The sequence below is a fragment of the Octodon degus genome, unplaced genomic scaffold, assembly GCF_000260255.1.
Source record: "Octodon degus isolate 3935 unplaced genomic scaffold, OctDeg1.0 scaffold00358, whole genome shotgun sequence".
Classification (NCBI taxonomy): domain Eukaryota; kingdom Metazoa; phylum Chordata; class Mammalia; order Rodentia; family Octodontidae; genus Octodon; species Octodon degus.
Window position 1 is genome coordinate 1,026,785 of NW_004524934.1, and position 16,997 is coordinate 1,043,781.

The 16,997-nt window shown below is 34.7% G+C and overlaps 1 protein-coding gene across 1 annotated transcript; it reads right to left on the reverse strand.

Moving 5' to 3' along the window:
* Positions 1-4,158: 4,158 nt before the first annotated feature.
* Positions 4,159-6,151, reverse strand: LOC101563926 (olfactory receptor 6C6-like). The gene is made up of 2 exons (XM_004648188.2): positions 6,128-6,151; positions 4,159-5,109 (listed from the first exon to the last, which is right to left on the reverse strand). Exon 2 carries the CDS (start codon positions 5,101-5,103, stop codon positions 4,159-4,161), a length of 945 nt encoding a protein of 314 aa, XP_004648245.2. The 5' UTR covers positions 5,104-5,109; positions 6,128-6,151.
* Between the last annotated feature and the right edge of the window lie 10,846 nt (positions 6,152-16,997).

The following is a 16,997-nucleotide window of genomic DNA, read 5'->3' on the forward strand; positions in this document are numbered from 1 at the left end:
CATTCTCTTAATGAATAGAATGATTTGTTCTAATGGTGTTTGTAAATAGGATCACAAGTCCGCATCTTGTACAGCAATTAACCACTAAGAAGAATATATACAGTGTATTATTTGTTGAAACTGTACTACCGATTTGATTTGAAACTATCTCATTGCTATCTGTTTATCAATAAAACTTTGAGAAAAAAATCGGTTAGCACTCACAAAAAAAAAAGGTTATTGATACCTATTTAGAATATCAATCCCTGATGCTCATCCCTAGGGAAGTATGTAGCTGTGTTTCCTCTTGTCTTGGTCTTGAGGTGTGGCTCATATGGGAGTGTTTGTCTCTTCCAAGTAGCAAAGTCACCTTGTCTTCCATGTTGTCTCCTTGAGGGCCTGGCCCTGTCTGACTGCCTGTAATATTTCTATCTAATTCAGTTTCCTACAACATTCCCCTCTCTGAAGAAGTAACCCAAACTGCTATGAGGGAACCATGGATGATGAGCACTCTGGCTTCTTCAGGCTGAAAGGGGTAGTCATTTACTTAAACACTTATTAAATACTTGACCTATGCCAAGCCCTTTGCAGGCAGAGACAAAAATAAGACATTCTCTTCTAAAAAACATTTGTATCTTGCTTTATAGCTCATTTTTATACTTTTCTTCTGGATGCTTAAGACCAAGATAAAACAAGCCCAATACAACAAGAAATATAATTTTTCTATCTGACAAGGTCAGTTAAATGTGCTCAAGATTTACCCTGAAACCCTGTACCGCAATTTGTAGATCTTTTGTCAGTGTCAGCCATGTGGACAAGTCTCGGCCATTGCTTGACCAATTTGCTTTCTGTGAAAGCCTGAGAGAATGTTTTCTCGCCATATGACTCTCCTTAGGCACACTCTACATCGTCAGTCACTTTCCTCTGTGACCCCATAATCTTCTTGATCAGAAAATTTGGGTCACCACTGAGTTACAGGATGTTACAGTATAGGTTCACTTAAGACCTGAGTACTCACTGACCTTGAATGGCTAGGGCCAAAATGTTGGCTGTCCTTGTGTGCTGTGAAATCTTGTAACTCAGTGGTATCTCAAATTTCCTGATCAAGAAGATTATGGAGCCACAGAGGAAAGTGATCAATGATGTAGAGTGTGCCTAAGGAGAGTCACCTAGAGGAAAAAATTCTCTCAGGCTTTCACAGAGAGTGAGTTAGTTAAGCAGTAGCAGTGACTCATCCACATGGTTGACAATGACAAAAGATCTAGGAGTTTCTGTGCATGGTTTCAGGGTAAATTTGCATGGGATTTGACTGACCTTGTCAGATACAAAAGGGATTGGGATTTTGATTAACCCAATTTTCACACTGATCAGAATTACTTGGAAAGAGACTGAAAAGAATAAATGCCCTAAAGTGTTGGAATAAGGGAAGGAGTTTCTTTACCTTTCACAGTATCTTCTGTACCTTTCAGATTCTTACACTAGGGAGACAGTACAATGCTTACACATGCTCATGTGATTCATTTCTTTTGGGAGGGTAACCAGGGATTGAATTTATGACCTTGTGCTTGCTAGGCAGGCACTTAAGCCACTGAGCTATCTACCCAGCCCCCTGATTCATTTAATTTAAGACTATCATCTCTAGTTGTACTCATTTACCTAGTGAAAGAAAGAAAGAAGAAAGAAAGAAAGAAAGAAAGAAAGAAAGAAAGAAAGAAAGAAAGAAAGAAAGAAAGAAAGAAAGAAAGACACAGGGTAGCCTGGTTAATTGTACTTCTGTTCTACTGATTGATTGAAAGAAACAGTTAATGCTTAAGGTTTTTTTTCTGTCTCTTTTTTATGTTTTTATAATTTTTTTATTAATTTATTTATGTGGTGGGGGGCAGCTCAGCCCACCAGGGGGCAGGACTGGCTGGCATGTGGTGCTGGGGATTGAACTGCAGTCCCTGTGCTTTGCTAAGCTTGTTCTAAGTAGGTGCTTTAGACCACTGAGCCATCTCACCAGCCCCTGTTTTTATAATTTTTTAACCAATTTTTCATGCTGAATCTGGTAATCTGAAAAACTAATTTGAAGAAAACAACATGCAATATAAGAACCACTGTGGAATCACTATTATTTTGTTAGTGAAACTCTGCATCATTTTTTATGTTTTTGCATTCTCTTTAAAAAAGAAAAGAAAAGTGCCTGCAAGCAGGCCCAGGAGCTGGGGGCTCAATCCCCAGGCCTGCCATTCCAGTGCCACGCCCCCCCAGGGTCCACTCAGACAGCAATTGAGACTGGATGTGGTGGTGCGTGCCTGTAATCCCAGGTCTTGAGAGGCTGTAAACAGGAGTCTGATCTAGTAATGAGACCTTGAACACCCTGTACACCCTTCCCTAAAAATTACAGAAAAAAAGAAAAGAATCTTAAAAAAATTAAAAATGGAATAGAGAAAGGAAAGCTGGCTATGATGAAGTCCTTCTAAGTTACTTTAACATAAGAAACAAACTCTGGGTATATGAAATATGATGCAGAAATAAAAAATAAGCAAAGGGAATCAGATATAAAGCTCAAACTGAGAGGTTTCTTATATCTGAATGGGGTAATCTACATTAACTGAAAAAGTATCCATTGCAGATTCATTCATGAAAGGAGATACAGTAATGAAAGGAGAAATTGCTAGGAGGGGAATGACTGTGGGGAAGTAAAGAAAAAAATTTACTGTCATGTTCTCTAGCTTTGTACTTGTACATGTTTATCTAATGTAATGCTTTGAAAACGACTTCTTTTTGGTGATAACTGACACAACAGAATTTATTAGGAAAAGTTATTTTCCAAGTTACTTTCAGCATATAAAAATTGCCCAAGCCCACATGAAAATGAATAATAAGTTAAATTTTTTCATAAATTGCTATTGTTTCTAATATTAAGAACTATATAGCACCATAAAGCAATATCAGACCTAAGACCAAAATCTATGGTTCAGCTATTTTTATCCAAAGGACAGCTGGTTATATGAACAAATAATTTATTCTGAGGTTTCATAACAACACAGAAGGAAAGATTCATTAAATTTCTTTGTATATATTTTATCTCTTGTCATAGTAAGCTTGAAAATTTCATTTTCCTTATTCGCCTTTTGGGGCTCATCATTAGTGATGATTCCTCTTGAAGACTTTCTCCTGTAAAATTGTTCACATCTACTACTTCTTTTCATTCACAACATTAATTATATTACATAATTATCAGGTTCTGTATTTGTCTCTTTTTATTTTTTCCATAATTTTATTGATAAACAAATAGCAATGAGACAGTTTCAAATCAAATTGGTAGGACAGTTTCAATAATTAACACATTGCATACATTCCTCCCAGTGGTTAATTGCTGTACAAGATGCAGACATGATATCCTATCTACAAACACCATTAGAACAAATCACTCTATTCATTAAGAGAATGTAACTATATATCTATCCTAACCACTTTGAATACACAGATACAAAATGGGCATTCATCTGTATACCCTTTTTTTGTTAAGTTCCATTATTTGACTATTATAGGTGTGTTAACTCAGCAAAATAATCTAAAAGAGTTCAGTAGTCCATAATAGTATTGGGTCTTCTGCTTGACTGGCAATGTCAGAAATTGTTGACGTGAGTCCCCTACAGCTCAACATAATATATGGCTTTACTTCTTATATTTCATTTTTATACTTTTCTGCTGGGTGGTTCAGACCAAGATAAAGCAGGACCTATGCAACAAGAGTTGTAACTTTTGGGTTTGATAATTTCAGTGAAATCCCCTCAGGATTTATCCTGAGATCCTGTACCTCAGATTGTTTGTCAGTGTCAGCCAGCATAGCACATGCTGTGTTTAGGAATAAGCACATAAATCAAAATAGTTAACTAAGTATGTATTCTAGAGTAGTTTACTAATGAAGCAAATTTCGAGCTATGCTTTATGAAGTGAGATATTTCTTAGTAAAGATACAATTTGTTATTTTTGGTTGAAGATAGCTTTCTCCTACAGACTAGGAAGATCTACTAAGAAAAAAAGGCATAGAGAGGTGCAGAGAGGTTTAGTGAAGTTATAATATGCATATTCAAGAAGAGAAATAGCATGGATGAGAACAAATGTAATTGAAAATTATGTTCAGTATTTTCATAATATTCTAAAAATATATTATTTATATTAAACTTTTGCCTAATTGTCTTTAAAAGAAGGAAGTCTTTGGAGAACATGCTTGAGAGCTTCCTTTACTTGCTGGTTCCTTATGGTGTAAATAAACGGGTTGAGCAAAGGGGCCACAGAAGTATTGAGCACAGCTACTCCTTTAGTTAAAGCCACCCTTTCCTTTGCTGATGGCTTCAAATACATAAACATACAGCTGCCATAAGTGATAGAGACAACAACCATGTGTGAGGAACAAGTGGAAAAGGCCTTTCTTCTTTGTTGAACAGATGGGAATTTTAGAATGGTTTTGAGGATAAACGTGTAGGACAGGACCACTAACAACAATGTGATAACAAGTGTCATCACAGCCAAAATAAAAGCCATTAATTCTATGAAACGTGTATCTGTGCATGAAAGCTGCAGGATTGGAGAAGTGTCACATAGGAAATGATCAATCACTTTGGAAGCACAGAAATCCAGCTTGAGTCCTAACAACAAAGGGGAAAAGATGATCAAGAATCCCATTGCCCAGGAGCTGAGCACGAGTTGGTAGCAGACTCTGATGTTCATAATGTTGGGATAATGCAGTGGTTTGCAGATGGCCACATAGCGGTCATAGGACATGGCAGCCAGGAGGAAAAACTCTGTAATTCCTAAGAGAAAGAAAAAGAATAATTGACTTACACAAGCATTGTAGGAAATTTTTCTATCTCCAGTGAGAATGCTCATCAAGAACCGTGGAATGCAGGCCGTTGTGAAGGAGATTTCTAAGAAGGAGAAATTTCGGAGAAAGAAATACATTGGTGTCTTGAGGCGGGGATCCAGCAGGGTGAGAACAATGATGATTAAGTTTACCATCAGGCTCAGGACGTAATTGAAAAATAGAAACAAGAAAATCACAATTTGTTGCAGAGGATCATCTGTCAGTCCGAGCAAAATGAACTCTATCTCCCCTGACTGGTTCTTCATTTTCATTTTGTCCTGTCATATTTACAGAAAATAAAACTAATATCAAAATTGAGAATTTTTCTTTTCATACAGACATTTAATATTTAGAAACTTAACAATGTAAAAATATTATCTCAAATCAATTTAAAGTTCATCAAAATGAATGTATTTTTCAACAGTCCTGTTTGTAAGAATGCTAAGAATTTTATTCTTGTTAATTACTTGTATTACATTTCTGTTGCTTCAACCTCTACTGTCACATCCATTTTTCCATACTGTACCACAACACCAAATAACGAAGAATTTTCTGATGAAATCCATAGGTTGTGACTGTAGTTATCCTCTGAATTTTTGGTTTTCAAAATGGGCTAAGTAAAGTTAGCAGTGCGATACAGGGATACAGAAACAAAGAGAGATATAGATATGGGTGGAGAACTTGTATAGGCAGGAGAAGCAAAGACAAAGCTGTATGGACTCCAAGAGTGCTTAGTAGGACATGTAGACATGGGAAAATGAGCTTGATGGAAAAGCTAAAATAAGCTTAAATACACATAAATCATTACATAAATATATAAGGGGGAAATAGTAATAGAATGTCTTTACCTATGCTTCTACTTCTATTTGTTACTTTTTGGTTTGTTTTATGTAGGTATTGAAAATACATTTTTAATTTGGTAGCTAAAAATGAGTATTTGGTATATGTAAAAAGTATGAGAAATCAGAGAATAGCATTGATCACATTTTAGGTGATACATTTTCCCTAACCCAATAATATTCAAATTTCCAGCTATCATGCTATTAAAGAGATGCTAACAAATAGATAATTCTTCTTTATATTCAACACACATTTAGACAACAAAACTTAAAAATAACATTACTTAAATTAAAAAAGCAAATACACTGCAAATCTAGTATTAAAATCAATGATGTACATATAGAAACTTTTAAAGGTAAATGTATTCCAATTTTCCCTTTTCTGTGAGAACAGGTACTCATAAATACTATGTTTTATAATGATTTGGCCTCATTACTCTGTTCAAAATTATATAACAATTAAAAAGTAACTAGTTAAAAGTAACAATTAAGCAATTGTTTATGGTCCTCAGTTCAGTAGCTTGATTTGTGAACTGAATGCAGTTAATCCAGTCTGACTAGCTCTTCAAGCCATAATCTGTGTACAACTGTCTTCTCACTCCATGATGAAATACTGAGGATGGTATCTGCGGGCGTTTGGCTAGAGGTATGAAGGAACAGACAGGTGTTGGAACAACTTTGGTTCATCTATGAAAGCCTGACAGAGCCACCTGGCAAGGGATGTCATACTCAACAGTCAGTTAAGTCTAAGCCTCTTGAAGCATCTTGAGACATCTGCATGGGTAGTTTTCTTCTGGAGGAAAACTTGTGGGACAGTTCTTAAAACAAGTCATAAGTACTCTTTATGCCTTGTGAGATCTATGGTATTGTTCTCTTAGGTAATAGGTTTTTCTCTATTCCCACTATAATTATGTTTGGAGTGTCCATTCCAGTGGCCATATTTTCATGTTTTGTTTGTGATTTTCCTATCATGCCCTTCTTATATCCATGGTAATTTAAGTGAGAGACAAAGACTTTTTATAAACATTAAGCAAAAATAAATTTAAATAACATACACCTCTTCATTCCTTTTTGGTTATGATAACAAAATAACTGAAACTGGATGACCAATAAAGGAGGAAGGTTTATTTTGGCTGCTTCTAGAGGCAGGGGCATCCAAGACCAGATGGCCAGGTAACTGTAACAATTAGGGACTTATGCAACTTCAACTTATGACAGAAAGTAGAAGATCATGTGGGCTTATGTAGAAGAGGAGGAAGGTGGAAGGGGCTGTAGAGATAGCTCATTAGCGTAAGTACCTTCTTGGCAAGTGCAAGGACCTCAGATCTATCCCCAGTAGAACACAAAGTAAGAGAGGAGAGAGAGAGAGAGAGAGAGAGAGAGAGAGAGAGAGAGAGAGAGAGAGAGAGAGAGAGAGAGTCAAACTGCTATAAGAACTAATCATTCATTTTATGCAAAGGCAGTGTTTCTTCAGAACAGCCTTACCCCTGTGCTCCAGATGCTTCACAAAATACCAGAGATTTTGGGGAGACACTGAAGCAAAAGAGGCTGCATATGTGCAGGTTATGGGCCAGAAGTTCTCAAAAGTAGACTGACTTTGCTTTGCCATTAGAGGAAAAAGGTACATATTTCCAGGAATGATCAAAATAGAATCTTAAACTTTCAAAATAGGTTCATGTAATACCTTACCTACTTGTTTTTGATCATTATCCACAAAGAGCATTGGACATATTCCTTTCTGTAGAGAGCTGTGTTCTTTTATCATTCTGCTTTCCATGCAAAATGAAAAGGAAGAATTGTATGGTCAGGAAGAAATTAGCAAGGTAGAAGTTCTCAGTCCTCTGCTAAACAGTTTGTATAACAAAAGCTGTCAAATGCAGATGCTTTACAGAACTGAACAGAAGATACCAACTAGTTACAAGGATCATAATTTCATAATTTCCTCTATCCAAGACTTAGAAATCACTGTCATGTTTATTTTCTCTATAAATTTATCTCATTAATATATAAGTAAAATCATGTAGTATATGATCTTTTAACTGTTTTATTTACCAATATACATTTAACATTTATTATATCTCTGCACAATTTTTTCTCTTATTGTTCAATAGTACACATTCTATAAATATACCACATATATTGAGCCCTTCACCTATGGAAGAACATCTGCATTGCCTTCTTCTTTTGTAATTATGAATAAAGCCACTTACTGTTTACATATAAGAGTTTGTTATGTGAACTTGATTTTTCAAATAATTGGTAAGTAAATAGGACTGTGATTTGGGCATTATGTAGAAAGGCTTGGTTTAGCTCTGTAAAAGATTGCTAAATTAGCCTCAAGGGACTCTATCATTTTGTATTTTTACCAGTAATAAATGAGCATTTGAAACAGTAGACTTAGGGCCAGGGAAATGGCTTGGTAGAATAAGCACTTGCCTAGCAAGCACAAGGGTCTGAGTTGAAATAGTAGACTTTTAAATTTTTCTTCAAAGCTATAATAAATTTGACCAATATATTTTATGCTCAGTTTTAAGTAAATATTTAGGATTCTTAAGTCTTCTTGGGGAATCAATCCTTCATCATAATGAATGCCCATTTTATGCCTGATATTTGGTCTGTTCTCAAATTTGCTAGTGTGGAATAAATTAGATATTTTACTTTTATTTTGGTTCATTTCATTATCCCTGTACTTTTGACCTATTTGTCTTATTATATATAACAGCTACCTCTAAACAAAAAGGTACTTTTATAAAGAATGGATATTTTAATAACACTAATATGATCATTAAACATTATATGTACATAGAAATATCATAATGTATTTCATAAATATGTAAAATTAAGTAACTTAAAGTATATTTTAATATTATTTTCAAAAATAAAAATAATGAGCATTTAATATCAACAATGTATTATTCATTATTACTTTTATAATAATTTATAATAATTATTTTTAATTTTATTTATTTAGTGTAGGGTCTACAGCGTCTCACTGCACAGATCAGACTCCTAGTGAGCCTCCTGTTTTCAGCCTCACAAGAGCTGGGATTACAGGTGTACACCACCATGCCCAGTCTCAATTGCTGTCTCAGCGCACTCTGGGGTTGGGAGCAGCATGGCTTGTGGTGCCAGAGATCGAATTCTGGTCTCTGCACTCTGCCTAAGCAGGAGCTTTCATCTGCTGAGCTATCTGGATGACCCAATAATAATTTTCTAAAAGACCTTTCCAATTATTTCTGTGTTTAATGTGTATTTAGCCCTTTCATATTTGTCATGATGTACAATATTATGTTCTTGGATTAATATCTGCCATGTTTATAAAAGTATTCTACTAATTAGAATTTGTAAAGAAGATTCATGAGTTAGAGCTCCAAAGACAAGTCTTCTTGTAGAGAAGCAAAGAATTTCACCATAACAACCACAAGTAACAGGAATCCTTTTTTTTTTTTTTTTTTTTTGCCAGCTCAGCCTGCCCTGAGTGTGGGGCTGGCTCAGCATGTGGTTCTGGGGATGTAAGCACAGTCAGTTGCGCATGCCTAAGCTTGTCTAAGCAGACATTTTAGACCACTGAGCTATCTCACTGACCCTATGCTCGTTGCATTCTGAGATACTGTTTAGGTTCACTATATGCTGGCTCCCTACATCTATGAATCTGAAAAGAAAGAACATACTTACATGTAACAAGTTATGTGAAATGGACTTGTTACTTACAGATAGGCAACAGGAGAAAGGAACACCTTCCAATCCATTACAAGCCAATCTCCCAAAGTATCTTCTAAGGCTGGATCTTATCTATGTGTTTCCCATTTTTCACAATAACTGAGAGGCCCCAAAAGATATTCTGGACTTTGTCTTATACCTCAGCTACCACCTGACATACTGGGCAAGGCTTAAAAGATATGCTTCTTCAGGCAATAGAGGAACATAATCTTATCTTCCCTGGTACTTTCTTCTCTATCACAAGATATTGGTTTCCCCAGGAATAGAAAGCACAAGCCCAGAGGTAAAAGGCAGATCCTCTTCATCTCAAGATATTGCATTTCCACATTGAAAGTTCACAGTATTTATTCAGATGTACAAGTGAGAAAGGTATAAAAGGAAAAGGGATTAATTCATGGTTAATTAGAGTATTGTCCCTCTAATATTCTTGGACTCTTCTTTTTCTACCTTCATTTGTTTCACTTTAATATTTTATTTAATCCAATTTTGACCCTTTTCTAACTGTACTTCTTTATTGTGGTAGTGTTTTTCCTAGATCTTATAATAATAGACAATTTAAGCTAATGAAAATCCATATTCAAATAACACTGCAAAGTCATCTGCAGTGTATGTTAACTTATAGCACAATAGTCCCAATTACTTTCTCCTATTATCTGTAACATACTGTCTTTTGCTTCTGCTGTTACAATACAATACCGCAGTATGACCCATTTATGCTGGAATGATTAAGTTCTTATTGCTGTATAAGTTAAGAAGTCCACTATCAAAATACTAATACTTGGTGGTGTCTTCTAGCTGAAGCCTAACATGAAGACAGGAGTCATAAAAATTTCAAGAGGGAAAGTCAGGATAGAAGCGTGTGAAATCCCATGTGCAAAAGACAACTCACTTTACAAGAAAGCTCCTGCTAACCTACTACCCCAACAATTTTATCAGTCCAGTCAGGAAGGAGTACTCTCATGGTCTAACAACTCCTTACATTTTCCACCTCTAAAGTGTCCAAAATATGAGTTGATTTTGAACATAAGTTGTGGAACAGATATTCAACCCACATTTACGTCATTCATTTCACAGAACTCTACAGTATATTGCCCAATCACTGGCACTATGATTTCTTTTAATATATGTTTCTTTTTTAAATAATTTGAAATAGAAAAGCAAGTAATTTTTTTTGTCTTTATTTGTGTCTTCTTCATTGTTATACCTTAATTTATGCAGATGCATGTTTTCACGTGTGTTACTTTTCTTCTTCCTGAGAAATATTTTATTAAAAACAAATTTCAGAGGCCTATGTACTGGAGATTCCTTAACTTTGTTCTTTTCATCAAGTACTTATGCAAATTAGTCTTGATTGTTAACCTCAGTAAATCAAGAGACTCATGGAGAGATGTCTTGATTTTAAGGGGCTAATCTCTTCAGTGAGCCAATCTATTAACGAGTTAATATCTAAATGGCCTATGAAAAGGGAAAGCCTTGATAAAGGAGATGTATCAACAGAGTATGAACTCAGAACCTATCTATGCCTGGTCTCTGGCTCCTTCTTGAAATCTTTTTCTGTCACTATTATTAAACAACTTTCCTCAGCCAGTCCTTCCACATTGACTTTTCTGCCTTGGAGCCAGTTGAACCTTGAATCCATGAGCCAAAACAAGTCCCTGGCCCTTCACATTGTGGGGGTCAGGTATTTTGTCCCAACAGTAAAAAGTTTATCCATACAGTATGCATTTTTCCTTCATTTCTAAAAGACAATTTCACGAAAAAAATGCTTAGTTGGTGTTAACTTTCAACTTCTAGATATATTATTATATATTTTTGTTTTCATAATTTCAAATCAAAAGTCAGAAACTTCCTCTATGTGGAAAAGTTTTATTTTTATCTCTTCAATATTTTCTCTTTAGGTTTGATTTCATACCATTTGAACACTATATACTTCAATTGTGTGATTTTATTTGTTTGTTTTGCATAGTTTGGCACCTTATTCTAATATGTGTTCTCTGAGTTCCCTGGATCTGTTGTTTGGTGTCTGTCATTAATTTTAGAAGGTTTTCAGGCAGTAGCTATTCAAGTAGTCACTCATTGGATGGTATTATTTTTAAGTTGCATTTTGGTATTTTTTAAATTTATATGAACCTATTTTTAAATTTATATGAACCTATTTTCAAATGTACTGATTCTTTTGTTAATCGTGTCTAACTAATAGAGGATGGATATATCATTGGCATAATTGATTACTAATACAATGTTTTTAATTTCAAGCATATTTTTACTTTTAGAATACTTATTTCTTTGATCATGGTGTTCTCCAATATTTTCGACTTATGCTTGTATAGCTCCTAAAATATGAGGAATTGTTTTTAAATTTCCTATCTCATAATCTCAACTCAGTACGTCCTGTGTCTGATTTTAAAAGTTACTTTCTCTATTTGAACTTCTCTTCTTTGTGTTACTGTCACACTTATCATTTTGGAAAGCTATATAACATAAAAAGAAAAGGAAGATAGAAAGGACTTTAATATAAAGGTTTGTGTTAGGTTTGCTGAGGGTTAAAAAGGGTTTGTTTGCTATAACTATAAGGAGAAGAAAACTTCCATTTCCTCTAGTGCCTTTTGTATCTTTAGGGCTTATGTTTCTTAAGAACAAAACCCTTAAGAAACATCTATGACAAAAGGGCCAGTGATATAACTCAGCAGACTAAGTGCCAGCTCAGGTAAGCACAGAGACCAGGATTCGATCCCTGCCACCACATGCTGCACTGGCCCTGCCGCTGGGCATGCTAAACCAGCCACAGAGACCAGGTGTGGTGGCTCACGTCTGTAATCCCAGCACTGAGGAGGCTGAAAAAAAAAGAGGATTATTGAGAGTCTGAGCTTCATTGTGATACTCTGCACCAAATAAATTTTAAAAAGAAAAAGGAGCATACGATATGTGGCTGTTTCCACTTCCAAGCTTTTGGAGAAATTCAAATCTTCTTACTCTCAATAAATAGATGGTACTACTCAACTCATAGCAGTTGACAGGAGTTTCATTATTTCTGCTTGCTCTGCATTCCCTAGTATGGGTGTAAATGGAGGACCCATATGTATGCAGTTGTACAACAGGCCTGTGTTACACATCAGAAACCTCAAGGACAGCTGCCAGAAAACCCACCAGGAATTGCCATTCTGCTAGTTGTCACCTTATAATTTGCTGTAGAAACAATATTGGTTTCTGTCTTGGATAAAAATATTATTTTTATCTTTCAGATTGAATGGAATAAAAACGAATTTCACAAAAGAATACAAAACAAGAGATAATGAAAAGTGTGTAGACATACTACAGACAAGTGCAACCTGACAGTCTTGGCAAGCACAGGAACCAGGATTCAATCCTGGTGTATTTGCTACCACAGTGATTGCATGAAGCAGACATTTAAGGGGTGCAATATGGATTTAGCTACTTTGCTTGAAGTATTTAAGCCTTTGACCATAAAAAGATGGAACATTAACCCTTCATTACTTCAAGTATCATCACTTGGCAAGAAGTTTATGTAAAGACTAAATCCAAATGAGTTATACCAGATACAAATAAATATTATAAAGGTGAGAAATATAAGTAGTGCACATGTCCTCACAAGAGTAGCCTGTTTTTAGCCACACTGAGGATCTGAAAGAAAATCCATGTGTTACCTTTCATTCTTAGCTTGAGTCACAGCAAAATCATAGACACTTCTGATATTACCCACTAATCTATAAAAATACATTCACTAAATCAATAGCTTGATATTTAGTTTAGCATTTTCTCATCTGTCTTCAGTAAATGGGCCACAAATTGAAAGACAAATGCAATAGAAGTTGCTGTCTAATTCAGCTGATGGGATCATTGTCATCATCTAATAGTCATCTGAGGAAAGAAAGACACATTATTGAGTTGAGTGGAGATGAGGAATAAATGTTCATATGTCTGTTTCCTAGGTCTTTGATGATACTAAGCCTTATAATCTTACAATGTAACCCAATGCTTTAGATTTATTATTTGTCAGTGAGAGGACTGTTGGCTTTCCCATGCCTGTCCTAAATAAATTAGTTCTTTCTTGAATCCTGATGTCTATTGACCCTGAAAACAAATGTACGCTCTTATTTTGCAGTATGTTATAGCACTGTTAGCTGATTTTACACTCATACTAGATCTATTATGTGACAATTCATTGATTGGAATTTGGGGATAATGAGTGCCCACAGGAATATAGAGATATGCAGATATTTCAGATATCCAAGGTTTTTCCAGAAAAACAAATCATACTGGAATTCATTTTCATCAGAATCTAGCCCTCTTTTGTGTCCCATAATACCATTGTATTGCTTACAGGCACTAATGACCATTAAGTTCCATTCAAAAGGGAATCCGGACAGCATCTTGACCTATACCTGAAAATATTAGCTACCTCCTTGTTAATAAATATCCATACCAGCTTAACATATGGAGCTCAATAAAGAGTCAAACCTTTTGGAGGTACATGATTCTAAACTCAGCATTCTGGAAGGCTGAAGCTGGTGAGATCCAAGTTTGAGCCCACCTTAGGCCATCCAGCACATTATTGAGAACTTGCCTAAAAATAAAACCATAAAATGGACTGAGAATGGAACTCAGTGTGAAGGCTTTGGGTTTAGTCCTCTCCACTGGAAAAAATAAATCAAATTCTAAATGGAAAGATATAAACAGCAACAGTATTATAAATTCATTTTACTAATAAATGCTGGAAATATATTAGAACAATTTCTTAGGGCAATATTTCACAGAGATAGTCTCCTTTGAAGGAAAATTTATTGATATACATCTAGTGATTATGGTTGTAACACATGGGCTCATGTTCCTGCTCAAAGCTGTAACTTGTAGAATAATTATTTTAGTGAAGCAAAATAAATTCTAAGGTATAGAATGTTTGTGACATACAACAGTAATATCTAATGCACTTACATATCACTTAATTATGTAACCAGAGAATACCCAGAGGAAAATCCTTTCTAAAAAATATTGATATATTCACAGAGTGGCTTACTAATAGATTTAAAAAGTATGGTAAACTCCAGCCTGAATGGATACAGGGGGTTCTTTTATTAAAATTAACGTAATTGGAAAGGATGTATCATGGGAAGTGAGACCTATTTGATAACACTTACGTGACAGTGGCAAGTTGTTTCCATTTCTTATTGATCAATATGGCAGAATTAGTGGTCAAATTTGCATGTTGCATTTTACTAATGGATAACATCACAGAATTCCAAACACTAAAACAGATAGTGAAACTTTAAGTACCTAGTTGGTCTGTATAATTGCAAAGACTCTAAGATGACTAAAAGAATGACCCAACCATTATAATACAATGAGAATTCAATGTCCACTTATAAACTTCAATTGCTTCATAGAGTTAGAACTCACGACAATTTTTTTCTACCCTTTTAGAAAGGTCTTACATTCATATTACTATCAAAATTCTTCTAGTCTTTCTCAAAGAATGCATGATCCTTCCATGAAAATAAAAACTGTACAATGAAGTCACTGAAATGTAGATTATCCAAAGATTTGTGGCTTCATCTGAGTTAATCTCAATTACAAGAACTGCAGCATACTGCTGCATTCAGTTTTACTACAGCAGAGAAAGTCAGATAAAAAAGAGTTTCATTGATTATAAGGATTATATGCTAGTCTGCTTTACAATGATCTGAGGGCATATATAAAACTTTCCTGGGCTGGGGAGAAAACTCAGCAGTCTAAGCATCTACCTGGAAAGTGCAAGGACTTGAATTCCATTCATGGTACAGCTTGCAGTGTGGGCCCAGCACCAAGCCAACTACCAAAACTGGGTGTGATGACTCATGCCTGTAATCCCAGCACTGGGATGGTTGAGACAGAAGGATCACTATGAGTCTGAGGTGCATAGTGAGACTCTAACAGATAGATAGATAGATAGATGATAGATAGATAGATAGATAGATAGATAGATAGATAGATAGATAGACTATTTTTTTCCTGAGCAGATAGTTAAAATATAGAAATCCAGGTGTCTTCCTCACTAGCAGGAAGTCTCAAGTATTATTTTATCTGGCACAACTATAGAACTTAGTATCTTTGAAGACCTAAGAAACAAATATATAACTTAACAATTTACCTTTTGCAAAGGTATTAATTTGGTAAATGAAATTTTATACATTGAGTTACTATCTGAAGCATTACCATTGCCTGTTAGATAAAATATTATGCTCTAATTTTCTAGGACTTTGCCATAATTTATTCCTTGAGACAGCAAACCACAACCTGCAGGTCAGTGGCAAATGAAGAAGTACTGTTTGTATAGCTTTCAGTCTGTGTCTCTTATCTGTTAGAAAGTTGGTAGAGAGAAGAGGAGAAAGAAGAAGAGGAGAGGAAGATACATATATGAGAAGTATGTGATGATATGCCAAACAGATATTTTTAAAAATGTGACATTCAAATTAAGGACTTCAGGTAAAGCATTTTTAAAAGATACATTAGTGAGTATTACAGAGTTTTTAAAGGTAAACATAATCAAATTTTCTGTGATTAAAAAGTAGTCATCAATACTGTATTTTTATGATTTGGTCCTTTTACTCTGTTGAAAGTTAGAAGGTATTTTAACTGTGAAAATGTAACTAGCCCTCTAAATAAAGTTGGAATAAATAAAAACTTTGGAAACTGATCATTTGAATTTTTTTCTTTGATTTTATTATTTAACATAATGTAAAGTATAAAATATGAAAATGCTCTTCTACAAAAAAGAAAACTTGGAAATCAATTTATGTTAAACTCTAAAACTTTTTCCAATATAGAATATATTTGCTTTAAAATTTCATATAAAAGTACAAAATCAAGACATTAGCATTAAATAAGCACAGCAGTTCAAATAATATTTGAATTGAGTTAAATATGATAATTATTTTCATTTATATTAAGATACATCTATATATTACTGTGAAACACTAAATTTGAAAGGCACAATACTTTCAAGTACTAGGTAGCATAATCTTGGAAAAAGACTTTCAGATCATTTATTAAAAGAAATAAATAAGCATTTGTCAATATAATAAAATATATGTAATTAAAATAAAGTAATATTTCTATTAATAAAATTGGCACAACATGATGAATATAATCAACAATAATACCATCAAAATAAAAGAGAGAAATTTGAATGGACTCACCATGCAGAAACTTTTAAATTTTAAGGTAATATTCTAAATATAATGGGTTGATCACTAGACAATGTGTATATAAATCAGAATATCACACTGTACTTCATAAATATGTAAAATTATATGTGCCCATAAGTCAACAGTCATACTTTTCTTTGTATTTTAGGGAAGGGTCTACAGGGTGTTCAGAGTCTCACTACTTAATGGAACTCCTAGTGATCCGCCTGTTTACAGCCTCTCAAGACCTTAGATTACAAGTGTACACCACCACACCCAGTCTCAACTTCCCTCTCAGAGCACCCTGAGGGCAGGGCCAGCACCACAGGCCCAGGGATCTAACCCCAGGTGCTTTAATCTGCTGAGTTATTTGGTCATCCCTAACAGTCATATATTATTAAAGTTACATAGTTATGTGAATACATA